At 49.9% G+C, this 11,912-nt stretch overlaps 1 protein-coding gene across 1 annotated transcript; it reads right to left on the reverse strand.

Moving 5' to 3' along the window:
- Positions 1 to 747: 747 nt before the first annotated feature.
- Positions 748 to 10,001, reverse strand: Gdpd2 (glycerophosphodiester phosphodiesterase domain containing 2). Its single transcript, XM_021153638.2, has 16 exons — positions 9,833 to 10,001; positions 7,416 to 7,529; positions 7,097 to 7,200; positions 6,707 to 6,800; positions 6,464 to 6,523; positions 6,123 to 6,221; positions 5,851 to 5,944; positions 5,543 to 5,691; positions 5,337 to 5,419; positions 5,075 to 5,225; positions 3,120 to 3,341; positions 2,755 to 2,903; positions 1,991 to 2,138; positions 1,770 to 1,852; positions 1,461 to 1,486; positions 748 to 1,373 (listed from the first exon to the last, which is right to left on the reverse strand). Exons 2-16 carry the CDS (start codon positions 7,518 to 7,520, stop codon positions 1,321 to 1,323), a joined length of 1,620 nt encoding a protein of 539 aa, XP_021009297.1. The 5' UTR covers positions 7,521 to 7,529; positions 9,833 to 10,001; the 3' UTR covers positions 748 to 1,320.
- Between the last annotated feature and the right edge of the window lie 1,911 nt (positions 10,002 to 11,912).

The raw sequence follows: 11,912 nt of genomic DNA on the forward strand, positions 1-11,912 counted from the left end.
CAGAGAGGTAGGATCTTGTTCTGAGATGCTAGGACTGCTCCGAGTTCTATTCTGGCTGGCCGGAGAGAAGGAATGGAGGAGCTTTCCCTGTCCTGACTAAAATCTTAATTTGACTGGCATTTGAGTCTAGGCAGGAACCAGGATGAACGGCAGTGTAATGGAGGATTGCAGGGTCAGCCACGGAACCCCTACTTGTTCAGTTTTTGTCTTCTCACTCCCTTTTTACCTGCCTCACTCACAATCGCCCTGGCCATCTCAGCTTTTATCTTTACAAGCAGTAACATATTGAGGAATTTGCTCAAGGAGAAGCCTAGCTAGAATCAGACCCTACGCCCATCCCAGGAAAAAAAAAAAAAGAGTAGAAATCAGATCTAGCTCTCAGAGTCTTAAGTCAAGGACACAAGTTCCCGAACCCACAAGGAAAAGTGGTGGCACCATATCCAGGGATCCAAACCACTCAGGGCTAGTGACCACAAGGTGGAGCTACAACGCAACCCCTGCTCGAGGCTTCTGGGCCACCCGGAATGCGGCAGTTGCCACTCCTCTCCAGCCTACCTAGGAGAAAGGGGGGTGGTGTTAGTCCTTCCATTTCCCGCCCGCCCGAAAATCTCCTCATGATGACCTCTCAATGTCATTTTACATCCAGTTCCAGATGGAAAAAAGCATCCTTCCAACTCCAGCACAGAAATGATTAGACTGTGACCAAATGACAAATTAAAAATTCATTGAATAACAGATTAACAGGCAAGATACAGGAACCATTCATTGCTCACAACAAAAACCTACCATAGACACAATATTATATTGCTAAATGAGCTTTTTCACTCCCAGCCTGTAGGCAGAAAAGAAGATGAAGTGTGAGGGTGAGAAGAGAAGGCATGGAGTGTGGACTGTCTTCAGCATCTTAAGAGTTCTTCCGGAAAGGCCATTGTGGCCAAATTTCCTTCAGTCATCATTCTGAGCTATCCCACCCCGACACACCCTGCTTCTTCTATCCAAGTACATGTGCACACAAGCCTAATGCATTATCTTGGCAATCTCTCTCACTTCCTTGCTTTAATTTCATTTTGGGAGTAACTTCTTGTCAGTCACTGTCTTTCCGACTAATTCATGTCAAACACCAAAGGCAGTAAATTCCATGGCAGCTTGAGACATGCCCATCATCTGGACAGAGGGCCCTCTGAGTTCAAAATCTTCTGTTAGCAATGTTCCCTCCTCCAAATATTTGATTCTAGGACATTCCACTTCAGCTCCTGTCCTTCCCTTTGACCAGTGCACACAGGCCTTAGACAGCAGCTGGTGGGGGCCTGGGCCTGACATTCACTCTGAGGTGAAATTGTTGATCTTGGTCAGTAGCACTGCTGTTTCTAAGCCTAGAGAAGTAAGAGACGGGTCATACAGGGAGTGAAGCCAGGGGAAATTAGGAGAAAATGAGAACAGAAGGGCAAGGGCATTCTTACCTGTTCTGTTTCTCTTAGCACATCCTCTAGAGAGAGAGGGGGGGAAGAGAGAGAGAGAGAGAGAGAGAGAGAGAGAGAGATTGAGACTTTCTGTTTTTCTGTTGCGAGTTCCACCAACTTGTTACAAGACTCTCCAACCCAGGGTTCCCCCAAACTGCTTTCGCCAGGGTCAAGACATTTTATGGAGATAAGGAAAACTCATTTGCAATGACAAAATCTTAATCCCGGGCAGTGCACTCGAGTCAGACTCAACCCTTTTTACTTGGGGCCCGGGGAAAGTGCCCAGGAGACCAAGGCAAAAGCACTCACCCTCGGAGAAGGAAGATACTCAAAAGCAGCAGAATGGAGGCACAGTCGGTGATGACCCAAATCATTAAGTATTTTTGAGGGGGCTGTGGAAATGGAAAAGGCCCATCAGTGGCCAGAACTCCAAGAGTAGCATATGGGGTAAATAAATATGGAGGGGTGCAGGTTTAAGAGGAAATAAGAGATTGGACATGAGGGGGCAGGGACAGTTCTAGAGTCCTTACAAGAAGCCAGACGGGGTTCTGCATCTGCTGCAGCAGCTGGCAGGCATTGGTGGTGACAGAATCCACCCCTGCACACCAAAGCAGGGAGAAGAGCCAGGGCTTGTTCACTACAAACAGGTTCACTGAGACATTATCCTGGTGCAGGGCCCTGTGGAAGTGGTGGGGGGCGGGGATGGAGGAACATACAGAATTTGCCCAGCTCACGTCTGAGACTCTGCCCTGGACCCATTCTCTTTTATGCAGATCTCTGCAATGTAGAATAATACTAAAGCTATTCTCATGGCCTACAGAGTGCTAACAAGCTTGATCCCTGTCTATCTTCCCAGCTTCCCCTTCCTTGTTGCTTGCTTGTTATTCTGCCTTTGCCTCTTCTGTTTTAGCCATCATTAGCTCCTTGGAATCAATCGTCTGGTGCTTAGCTCAGTTGGCAGTGCTTTCTAATGTGGCTCCTTACACTAAACCCCAATCATGACTGTACCATGTTTTCATAGTATCACTACCCAGCATAAATGTAGTTTAGGTAATTTATTGTCTATAACTTTTGCTAGTTCCTAAATTCCATGAAAGTCAGGACCTTTCCCATCTTCTTCACATTTGTTTCTTTAAGCTCACAATAAATGCTGCATGAGTTACAGCAGTCATTCAGCAGGTATGCATTGTGGGGATGAATGGATGAATGAATGAATAGCTTTTGCACCACCTGTATTGGTTCTTTTCTGACAGTCAACCTTGGGGGTCCTTTTATTCCTTTCCTTGACACTCACTTGATATCCAATGCTGGCAGGTCTTGATAGGGGAGGTTGAGAAACTGGGGCCTCTCAGTCCAATTGCCTCCCTGATGTCCATATATCTGGCGCATTCTGGGGGCGCGTTGCTGCACATTAGCACGATCTTCATCTGGGAGCCAAAGAACCTGTGGTTCAGGGACAATGAGCAAAATTTAATGCTAAGGAAGCCCTAGGGATTCCAGGGACAGGTGCAGAGAGATTTGGACAGAGAATGGGGTGTGTAAGTGGGGATAGGAAGGTGAGGGCTGGAGGCAGCCTTGACATCATCATGGTCTAAAGAAGGTAGACTGGGAAGAGGGGCAAAAAGTGAGGAGGGCCTTGGGAGCCCTGGATAACATCACCATAGCTTGGGACACGTTTGCACTCAACACAGCCTCCAGTGTCTGATTCACAAAAGTATCATAGTATGTGTGGTTTCTTGGGGGTCGGCGCAAGTCAAACATGATTGAAAGGTTGAGAGCTGCTGCTTCCTTCAGTAGTTCTTCTAATGCTGGTATGGTCTGATTCTCAGCCTCCTTCCGATCAGAGCCTGACAGCTTTTTGGCCCCCCAGAAAGGTTGCCTCTATAAGAGAGGGAAATTATTTCAACATCACAAGAGGCCTCAAGGTTTTCTCCCAATCCTTGCCATCTGTTTGTTTGTTTTCTACAGTCCTGTCTGGCCTGGAATTTGCTCTGCAGCTATGTAAAGCAGGCTGGCTTGGAACCCACAGTGAGCTGCCTGCCTCTAACCTCCTAAGTGCAGGGATTAAAAATGTGAGCAACCACACCCAACTAGCTGCTCTCAGTCTTACCAGGTGTTTCCAGATTCTGCCTACCTCTGAGCCAGGGTCTTTCTTTCTCTAAACCTGTGCTTTCTTCCATCAAATCATACTCTATGACCTCAGCATCGTAGTCCTCCAGGTTCATAACTTCATCTACATGGTCTTTTCAGTTTCCTAGAGACCTCTGTGATCTGGACCCTTTGCTTCTTCCCTGGTCCTCCAGCGCCTTTCTCATTGTACCTGCATCCCCATATAGTCTGGCCTCAGCTTGAAGCATTCTCCCCTACGCTCTCAAGAGACTGCGTTCCCTTTTCTGCACCCTCTGAACTCTGACTCAGTGTCACACCTGTCTGGCTCCTCCACCGCTAGACCAGGGGGATGCACGCTGTCTCAGGCAGTCCACAGCGTGGGGAGGACTCCTGTTGTAGTTCCTGCTTGTGTCCACTGTGGCTTGTCAAACCTTTCACTTGCTCTTGATTGGGTTTTTCTCTCATCCCTCCTGCTGGCTGTTCTCAAGCCTCTGCCATTCTGTCCACCTGCCCTTATTATCAACTAATGAGCCCAAGCTGACATAGATAGAGCTGGATAACAGAGGGCATGTGCAGGGTCCTAGGCACTTTATGTGTATGAACTGACAATCTGCCTAAAAGGCCTAGAAGGGAAATCCTATGATTATTATCCCCGCTGTACAAATGAGGAAACTGAGGCACAGACTGGCTAGGAACCATTAGCCAGCGTCACCATAGCCAGCAAATGCGACAGCCAAAGTTCAAATAGAGACATTCTTGGTTTTCAATCCCTCTGATATGTCATTAGATATAGACTTAATTTTATAAAAGGAAAAGCAAAGAACAACTCTGTATTGTGCTTTTATCTTTTCAAAAAAATAAGTATTTCCATACACATATATAGACAGATTGGATTATGGGAGATTCCAGTTCATGAATTATTTTTCTGAAAAACTTTTTTTTACAGTGAACAAATGCTACTTTTACAATCAGGAAAAGAGGCACCATAAAACCGAAGTCCCCCTTTTCACTGCCTAGAGGATTAAAACCAACACCTCAATGTACAACATTCAAATTTCTCAGTTTAAGGTCAAGCCTCTGTCTCCTCCCACTCCTATGCATTGCATCTTTCCGTTAAATTGAGTTACTTTTTGTTCTCTAGAAACCTACTTATGTTTCTGGCCGTTACTAGCCCAAACTAGAACTCTATGGGCCAAGCAAGGGTTTGGGGGTGTATGTAACTGGCCATGGCTCTGGGTTCCATCCCAACAGCTCAGAACTAGTTCCACATTCTTGCTTTGCGAAACACTGGACCTCACTCCTGTCTGCCCAGGAGAAGTATTTTTATTGCTCTATTTTCGTTTCCAATTGTCTTGCTTAGGCTCTCCTTACAATCTGGGAGTGACACTAGGGCAGAGACTGTTCTTAACTGACCAGCACAGGGTGCAGCGAGTGCATACTGCTGAAATGGACTCTGCCCTGAGTGTCAAGGAGGTTAGTGGCCTCATCTTGGCTGGTGTCCTCACCTCTAGGAACCAGGTTCCGGCATTGAGTCTCTGCAGTTCAGCCCAGGAGAAGTCACTGCTGTGGGCTGAGATTCGCTCTGGAAACACAGAGGCTACATTGGTAGTCCTGCTCAGTCGCTCATCATGCATGAGAAAGGGGACACCGTCAGAGCTGTGGGCACAAGAAGTGTCAGGGGACAAAGCTCTGGATCTGACATCTTTTCCCGAGTGTCCTCACTGTGTCCCTCAGCCCACCAACCCCCTAGGTCCCACCCTCCATCACCTGACCATCACATCTGTCTCAAACACAGACGCTCCACATTCAGCTGTCTTCCTCAGGGACATCAGGGTATTCTCAGGGGCCAGCTGTGAAAGGGAGGTGGGGAGAAGGTAGCAGGAAAGGGTGGCTCTGGGAACCCTCAGACCTGGTCCTGAAGCCTAGAGGAGCAGATTCATTTTCATTTGTCTAGATTTCTGTCCATCACTTACCATGGGGGCCCCTCGGTGTCCCACCAGCCCAGGCTTGGGGGGTAAATCTCGGAGTTTCATGATGCAGGGGGAAGAGATAAACAGCAGTGGCATCAGGTAGATGACCAGAGTGACTCCAAAAAATAGCAACAGCAGCAGAACCTTGGGGCCTGTAGAAAGTGGAGGACAAGCTTCGGGGAAAGGCAACAGGTGAGGTGGAGCTCTACTAGCAGAGGGCAGAGCTCAGGTACAGGAAACTGGGGGTGGGGTGGGGTGGGTGGCAGAGACACTGGTGTCCAGTGAGAGTGAATGTGGGCTGATGTTGGCACCTCTTGGGTGGATGCGGTTGAAGGTATCAGCCACAGGCCAGGCCAACAAGGTGATTCCAGCAACTGCTCCAATGTGAAGGAATGGGGCTGTGGCCTGTGGAAAAGAGCTGGTGAGGAAGGCTCTTCTTCCTATTGTTCTGTGTTGTGCCTCCCCCTTCTCTGCAATCCACAGAGATCTGCAGTCTCATAGGACCAGAAGGCAATGTCATATTCCAGAATAGGCCATGGGCCAAGGCTCCCACATAGATAGTGGAGGTCAGCTACTCACTCACCTGCAGTGACAGTCGTAAACTATGCCACTCCTGCCGCCATTGGATATCCAGGCCCACCAGTCCTGCGGTCACTAGAAGTATAATGAGGAGCAGCAGCACCTGGGGCCAGGGACGCATGAATGGGCCTTCCTTGTTAGCCTAGGCTCATGGTGACTGGGGCTACCACTTCATTCTGTGGACACAGGATTCTTCCCCTTCCTGAACGCATGCACTATCCTTTCACTCAATAAACATGTACTGGATTTCAGGTCCTGATCTTGACCCCAGGGATAGAAAAGCAAATGACCATCAGGGTGCTGGACCCAGCATCCCCTCTCCCCATCACTGCCAATTCACTGCACCTTGTGGAGACTGTGAAGATGCAGAGGCTGTCCACAGAGCTGCAGGAGCAGGCCCAGGAGCTGGGAACAGACAGAAGGGGCACTTAGAAGGCAAGTCCTCCTAGTGGGGATTTGCAGGCTGCCATCTTCTTCCCACCCAAGAATTAGCTCTTTCCCTTAGTGGCTAGGATGAGAACAAGACAGTAGACCTGAGCAGGAATGAAGGGCTTATGTGAGAGTTAGGCCGGATGTCCCTGGACCAACCAATAGCAAGGATGCATATGTGACCATGAGAGAGACGACCAGCAAGACTATCAGGGACCAGTCCATCCAGTGTCCCCAATGGCGGAACAGGAATCTGTAGGAGGGCAAAGGAAGATGTTCAAGGCGAGGAGGTGACTTGGGTAGGGGGAGTTGGGAGTTGAAGTGGCTAGATCCAGGAAACCCATGAGATGGGAGTGAAGGGGAAATGTTTCTTAGAGTCACGGTATCTAGGGATTGGTGAGTTTTCCTGGAGGAATTTTCTAAGGATGTTGAAAGTGCTGGGATACAGGGGCCATGGAGAGCTGGGGATGACTTATAGTGGGGGCTGAGCCCAGGGTAGGATGTAGGTTGGTCGGTATGCGGAGGAAGGGGGGGTGGTACATGACACACTCATTGAAGTTGTGCAGATCATTGAGAAGGATGAACCCGATGTACAGCCATCCCAGGGACAGGAGGAAGGTGAGGAAGAGCAGGCCAAACCAGATACAGTCGCACTGCAAAGGAGCAGGAGAGAAGCTCTCAGCTGATCCTCATTTCATGCTGAGAGGCCCCTAGAATGGCAGCTCAGCTTCCTGCCCTGCACTGAGCTGTTCTTCCAGTATTTGAAGGAGATTTTCTTCCTGGGGGAGAGAAAATCCTTTCCTCCCAGCTGCCTATGAATCCAAGCAGCCTTCTGATTTGTCACCGCCACCCCCCATCCCTTCTCCACCTTGCTGGTTTGCATCTTCTGTTTAGGATATTTCCTCCAGTGGCAGCTGTACAGGCAGTGGAGGCAGCGGGCCCAGACGGAGCAGCAGCCGGGGGAATCTGCCATGGTGAGGGCCTGGGGGAAAAGGACATTTGACCATCAGGGACCCAGATAGAGGACAGATCCCAGTCTCCCTTCCCATGTATCCGAGGAGCCTGGGGTAGGTAGGTAGAAGCCTTCGATGCTACTCAGCAGGAAGGTTGGCTGTCACAGAGCAGACCCGGAGCTCTGGAGTTCATGAGGTGACAGATTCTAAACCCAGAAAAGAGGAACCGTTTCTGGAGTTGCCCTTATTTTTGATATCTGGGAGGTCAGTGGCCCAGGCTTTTTGTAGGCGTCATGTGTGTACCCACTTTCTCCAGGTCCTTCCTATTTAATGACATCCAAAGCTGGCTTTGGAGTGCTTGCCCAGAGTAATTGCCTCAGGGTGGGGCAAACTCAGTTCGGCAAGTTAAGGCAGATCTGCCTGAGCTTGAGGCAGCCCCGTGCTGTCTTGCACCCCAGGAAGCAGGAGTCAACCTGAAGCCGAGGTTCTCATTCTGACCCCAGGCTGAGAGAGACACAGCCAGTTGACTAGTTGCTATGGATACAGGATTGAACAAACCACAAAGCCCCTGACTAAAAGATTCTCTGTGTCCACTTCTCAGGGGTTGGGGGGCACTGTAAAATAGAAGACTTGAGGGGAGCAGGCTGCCTGGATCCCTGACTTCTTCTAAAGGAACCTCAGTCCTGTCTGCACAGTCCAGAAAATCCAAGTCCCCCTGCCCCCACAACCTAGCCTTATCATTTCCTTCCCAGACATCATATACAGTCACCCCCCACCCCAAATAGAAACCCAACTCCCACCTTCCCCGTCCCAGAGGCCCCACCCTCTGAGCTATCCTTAATGAAAGTACATTAAGCACACAGGGCAAAGGTGCATGTGTGTGCGTCTGCTTGTGCATGTCTGTAGCGGGGGAGGTGGTGGTGGCGGCAGCAGGGGAATTGTTCTGGAGCAGGGTATTCCTGTGCCTTGTGGTTCTCAGTACGGCTGAGACTAAGCAGATCTACAAACCAGACTGGGCTTGTGAGTGTGATTCTACTTGAGAGGGTGTGCAGTTTGCAGCAGGTGAGAAGTCTACTACTGAACTACCAATGTAAGCAATAAGCAGGGTGTGACTGTGGGTCATGTATCAGCATATGAACATGTGTGTGCACTAGTGGACTTGTGGCTCCCAGTAAAATAGGTTTCAAAATGACTATGTAAAGGAGCCTCTGAATAATCTCTCTCTTTCTCTCCCTCTTTCTCTCCTCTCTGCTCTCTCTCCCTCTTTCTCTCCTCTCTGCTCTCTCTCTCTGCTCTCTCTCTCTCCCTCTCTGCTCTTTCTCCCTCTTTCTCTCCTCTCTGCTCTCTCTCCTCTCTCTCTCCTCTCTGCTCTCTCTCCCTCTTTCTCTCCTCTCTGCTCTCTCTCCTCTCTCTCTCCTCTCTGCTCTCTCTCCCTCTTTCTCTCCTCTCTGCTCTCTCTCTCCTCTCTGCTCTCTCTCTCTCTCCTCTCTCTCTCCCTCTCTGCCCTCTCTCCCTCTTTCTATCCTCTCTGCTCTCTCTCTCTCCTCTCTCTCCCTCTTTCTCTCCTCTCTGCTCTCTCTCCTCTCTCTCTCCCTCTCTGCTCTCTCTCCCTCTTTCTCTCCTCTCTGCTCTCTCTCTCCTCTTTCTCCCTCTTTCTCTCCTCTCTGCTCTCTCTCCCTCTTTCTCTCCTCTCTGCTCTCTCTCTCTGCTCTCTCTCTCTCCTCTCTCTCTCCCTCTCTGCTCTCTCTCCCATTTTCTCTCCTCTCTGCTCTCTATCCTCTCTCTCTCCCTCTCTGCTCTCTCTCCCTCTTTCTCTCCTCTCTGCGCTCTCTCTTTCTCTCTCTCATCTAACTGTCCTGTACAAAGGAACAGTGCCGCTTTTTCACTCTGTGTGAGGGCTCTTGCAAGAACACAAGGTGTGTCTGCTCTTGAAGATGCCCCCTTACTAAATTCTCCTTGGGAAAGGAGAGTCCCGTCTAGGTGGTGGAGGGGTGGGAGCTGGGTCCCTTCCCAGTATACTGACTAGTCAACCCAAAGAGAGGCCCCTGCTTCTCCCCATCCCGGAACTCGGCTACAGTATCCTGCCCTGAGCACCAATCCACATCCCTTGCTTCCTCTAGGGTCATTTCCCGCACCCCAGATTTCCAGAGTCCTACCTCCCTCAAGAGTTGCCTGGAAGATGGAATCAGGATCTGGCCAGTCTGAAAGACCCGGAGCAGGGAATCTGACAGGGGTGCTGCCTAGCCCCCTGGGCTCCATCCCTACCGGCTTGAGCCGCTCTTTGCTTCCCGGCTCCCCAGCGGTAGCCCCCAGCCTTCCCGAGCCCTCACACCTTTTACACAGTGAGCAAGCAAGCCCGCAGCTCTGCCTCCCAGCTCCTCTCCGAGTTGTCTGCCTCCTCCCTCTTGCAGTCCCTGGCTCAGTCTCACTGGTCAAACAGGTGTCACTGTTGCCACCTACAGGAAGAAGTGTGGGTCCTCTTGGAAGGCCGGGAGAGGCGCTATGGCTCGAGCACAGTCATGGTGGGAAGATGGGCGAGTGAGCTAGCTGGAGAGGAGGTCGGCTTCTTTACTCTCTGGAGCTGGCAGTCAGGGGGCTTGGTGTGAGGAATTCCTTTGTGCAGCCTTCCCCATCCCTCTGTCCCTCCTCCTGTTCCCCTCCCAGTTACTGCCTGAGGGCTTTGTCCTGGCTCTAGGAGGCCAGGACTGAGGGCATAGGAGGGAGGGAAGCTGGGGGAGGTGACCACACAATTTTGCAACTTGGCAGCGAGGAGAAGGGGCCCTGCCAGTCCCCTGGAAACTCTTGAGAGGATAAGGAAGTCTAACCTCAAGCTTCCTAGGAGTACAACTTCCAATCATTAGCTTCCCTTTCCTCTTGGGCTATTTATACTTCTGCAAGTTCCATCGATGTGATGCTATTGAAGTGACTTTATGAACTCTAGGCAGTAAGATGCCCCATTTCTGGACCAGGGGTCCCTGTGGATGTATTCAATAGCCCTCACCGCACCACCCATCAGGTGCTCATTCAGGATATCAGGCTCACTGGCTTGTATAGTGTACTAGGGTACCAGGCTTTTGGAAGATGAACGTGTACAAAAGAAGCAGGTGGCCTAGCAAGCTGTGGTCAGCTTAGTATAAAAAGTACAGGATTGCATGGGAGGTGTGTTGATGGACAGCTCTTGGATGGGGCTGATGAAGTGACTTGGGGTCTGTGTGTGAGCACTATGGGGGGGGGTTGGTGGGAAAGGATGACTCCTTACAGATAAGCTGGCTTCCCCTCCCCCTCCACACACTCAATTTTATCCAGTGAGGGAGACTGGCTCTCTTCTGCCAGGAGCTGGTTCCCTCCCTCTCAGCTTTCCCATTGTATCCAGAGGCTCTATTTGGCAATGACAGAGATTCTCTAACTCTCTCAGAATTAAAATGCAAAGAGAAGCAAGGCTGCTTGCTGGCAGGGAGCCAGGGAGGGCCAGCGGGTCACCTAGTCCTCCACTGGGAGTCATTCTTGGCAGGTTGTTTTTCAATTTCCTTTGCTTGGGTTGTGGTGGATTCTAGAGTCTTGTTTTCTTATACATGGGGATGGTTTGAGAGTCTTTTAGGGGGTGGTGGGGTGGGGACAGCTTTCGATATGCATGGATGAGCCTCAAGGCTTGCAAACTCCCAAAAGGTTTCAAATATAGCCTGTATGAGGCACTGCACGGCTGGCCCCCTTCTGGCTTCTAACTGGAGACAAGAAATCTGGTGTACGGTAAGGAATAATCCTTGTCCCCCGCCCTTCCTTTTTAAGGGAGAAAGCAAGGAGGCAGTAGTTTTGTCCTGTAAATGGAAAAGCATTAGTAGGATTGCAGGGCATTAGAAAGAGCTCTATGGTAAATGTCACTGGCTTCTGTTCCCAGCTCTAATACTCACTGACATTGTAACTCTATATAACCACCTCTTTGTACCACGGTACTATCTCTATGTTAGATAGTTAATGTTCCCCAAGGGCTTGTGTGTTCACAGCTTGTTCCCTGGCCTGGGGTACAATTTGGGAGGTTGGGGGAAACTTTAGAGAGAGGTAGGTTCTTGTGGAGTGTCTGTCTTTTGTATACTGGAGGAAATGCTCTCGAAGGCTGGTGATGGGACCCAGATCCTCCCGCTATTTTCTCCCATCCTGCTCCATCGTACTTCTGTCATGATCTAATATGGGCTTCTAAGCATGGCCCAGGGCCTCCAAAACCGTGAGCTAAATTAAACACATTCTCCCAGTGAACTCCATCTCTCAGGTATTTGCTACTGTATGGTAAAGCAGACACTTGATTTTCTTATATGCAAAGTACAGGCTAAGGACCTTGAACATTTTTAAAAAACATTTGCTTACTATGTTGTACTGGCTAGTTTTGTGTCAACTTGACACAGCTGGAGTTATCACAG

Source organism: Mus caroli, unplaced genomic scaffold, assembly GCF_978045245.1.
Source record: "Mus caroli unplaced genomic scaffold, Mus_caroli_1 scaffold_5, whole genome shotgun sequence".
Lineage (NCBI taxonomy): Eukaryota > Metazoa > Chordata > Mammalia > Rodentia > Muridae > Mus > Mus caroli.

Coding starts and splice junctions, on each gene's coding strand:
- Gdpd2 (XM_021153638.2), bottom strand. CDS start 7,520: ATGGCAGATTCCCCCGGCTGCTGCTCCGTCTGGGCCCGCTGCCTCCAC. Junction 7,201..7,415: donor AGAAGATGCAAACCAGCAAG/GTGGAGAAGGGA, acceptor GCTCCTTTGCAG/TGCGACTGTATCTGGTTTGG. Junction 5,692..5,850: donor CAACCGCATCCACCCAAGAG/GTGCCAACATCA, acceptor CACTTTCTACAG/GCCCCAAGGTTCTGCTGCTG.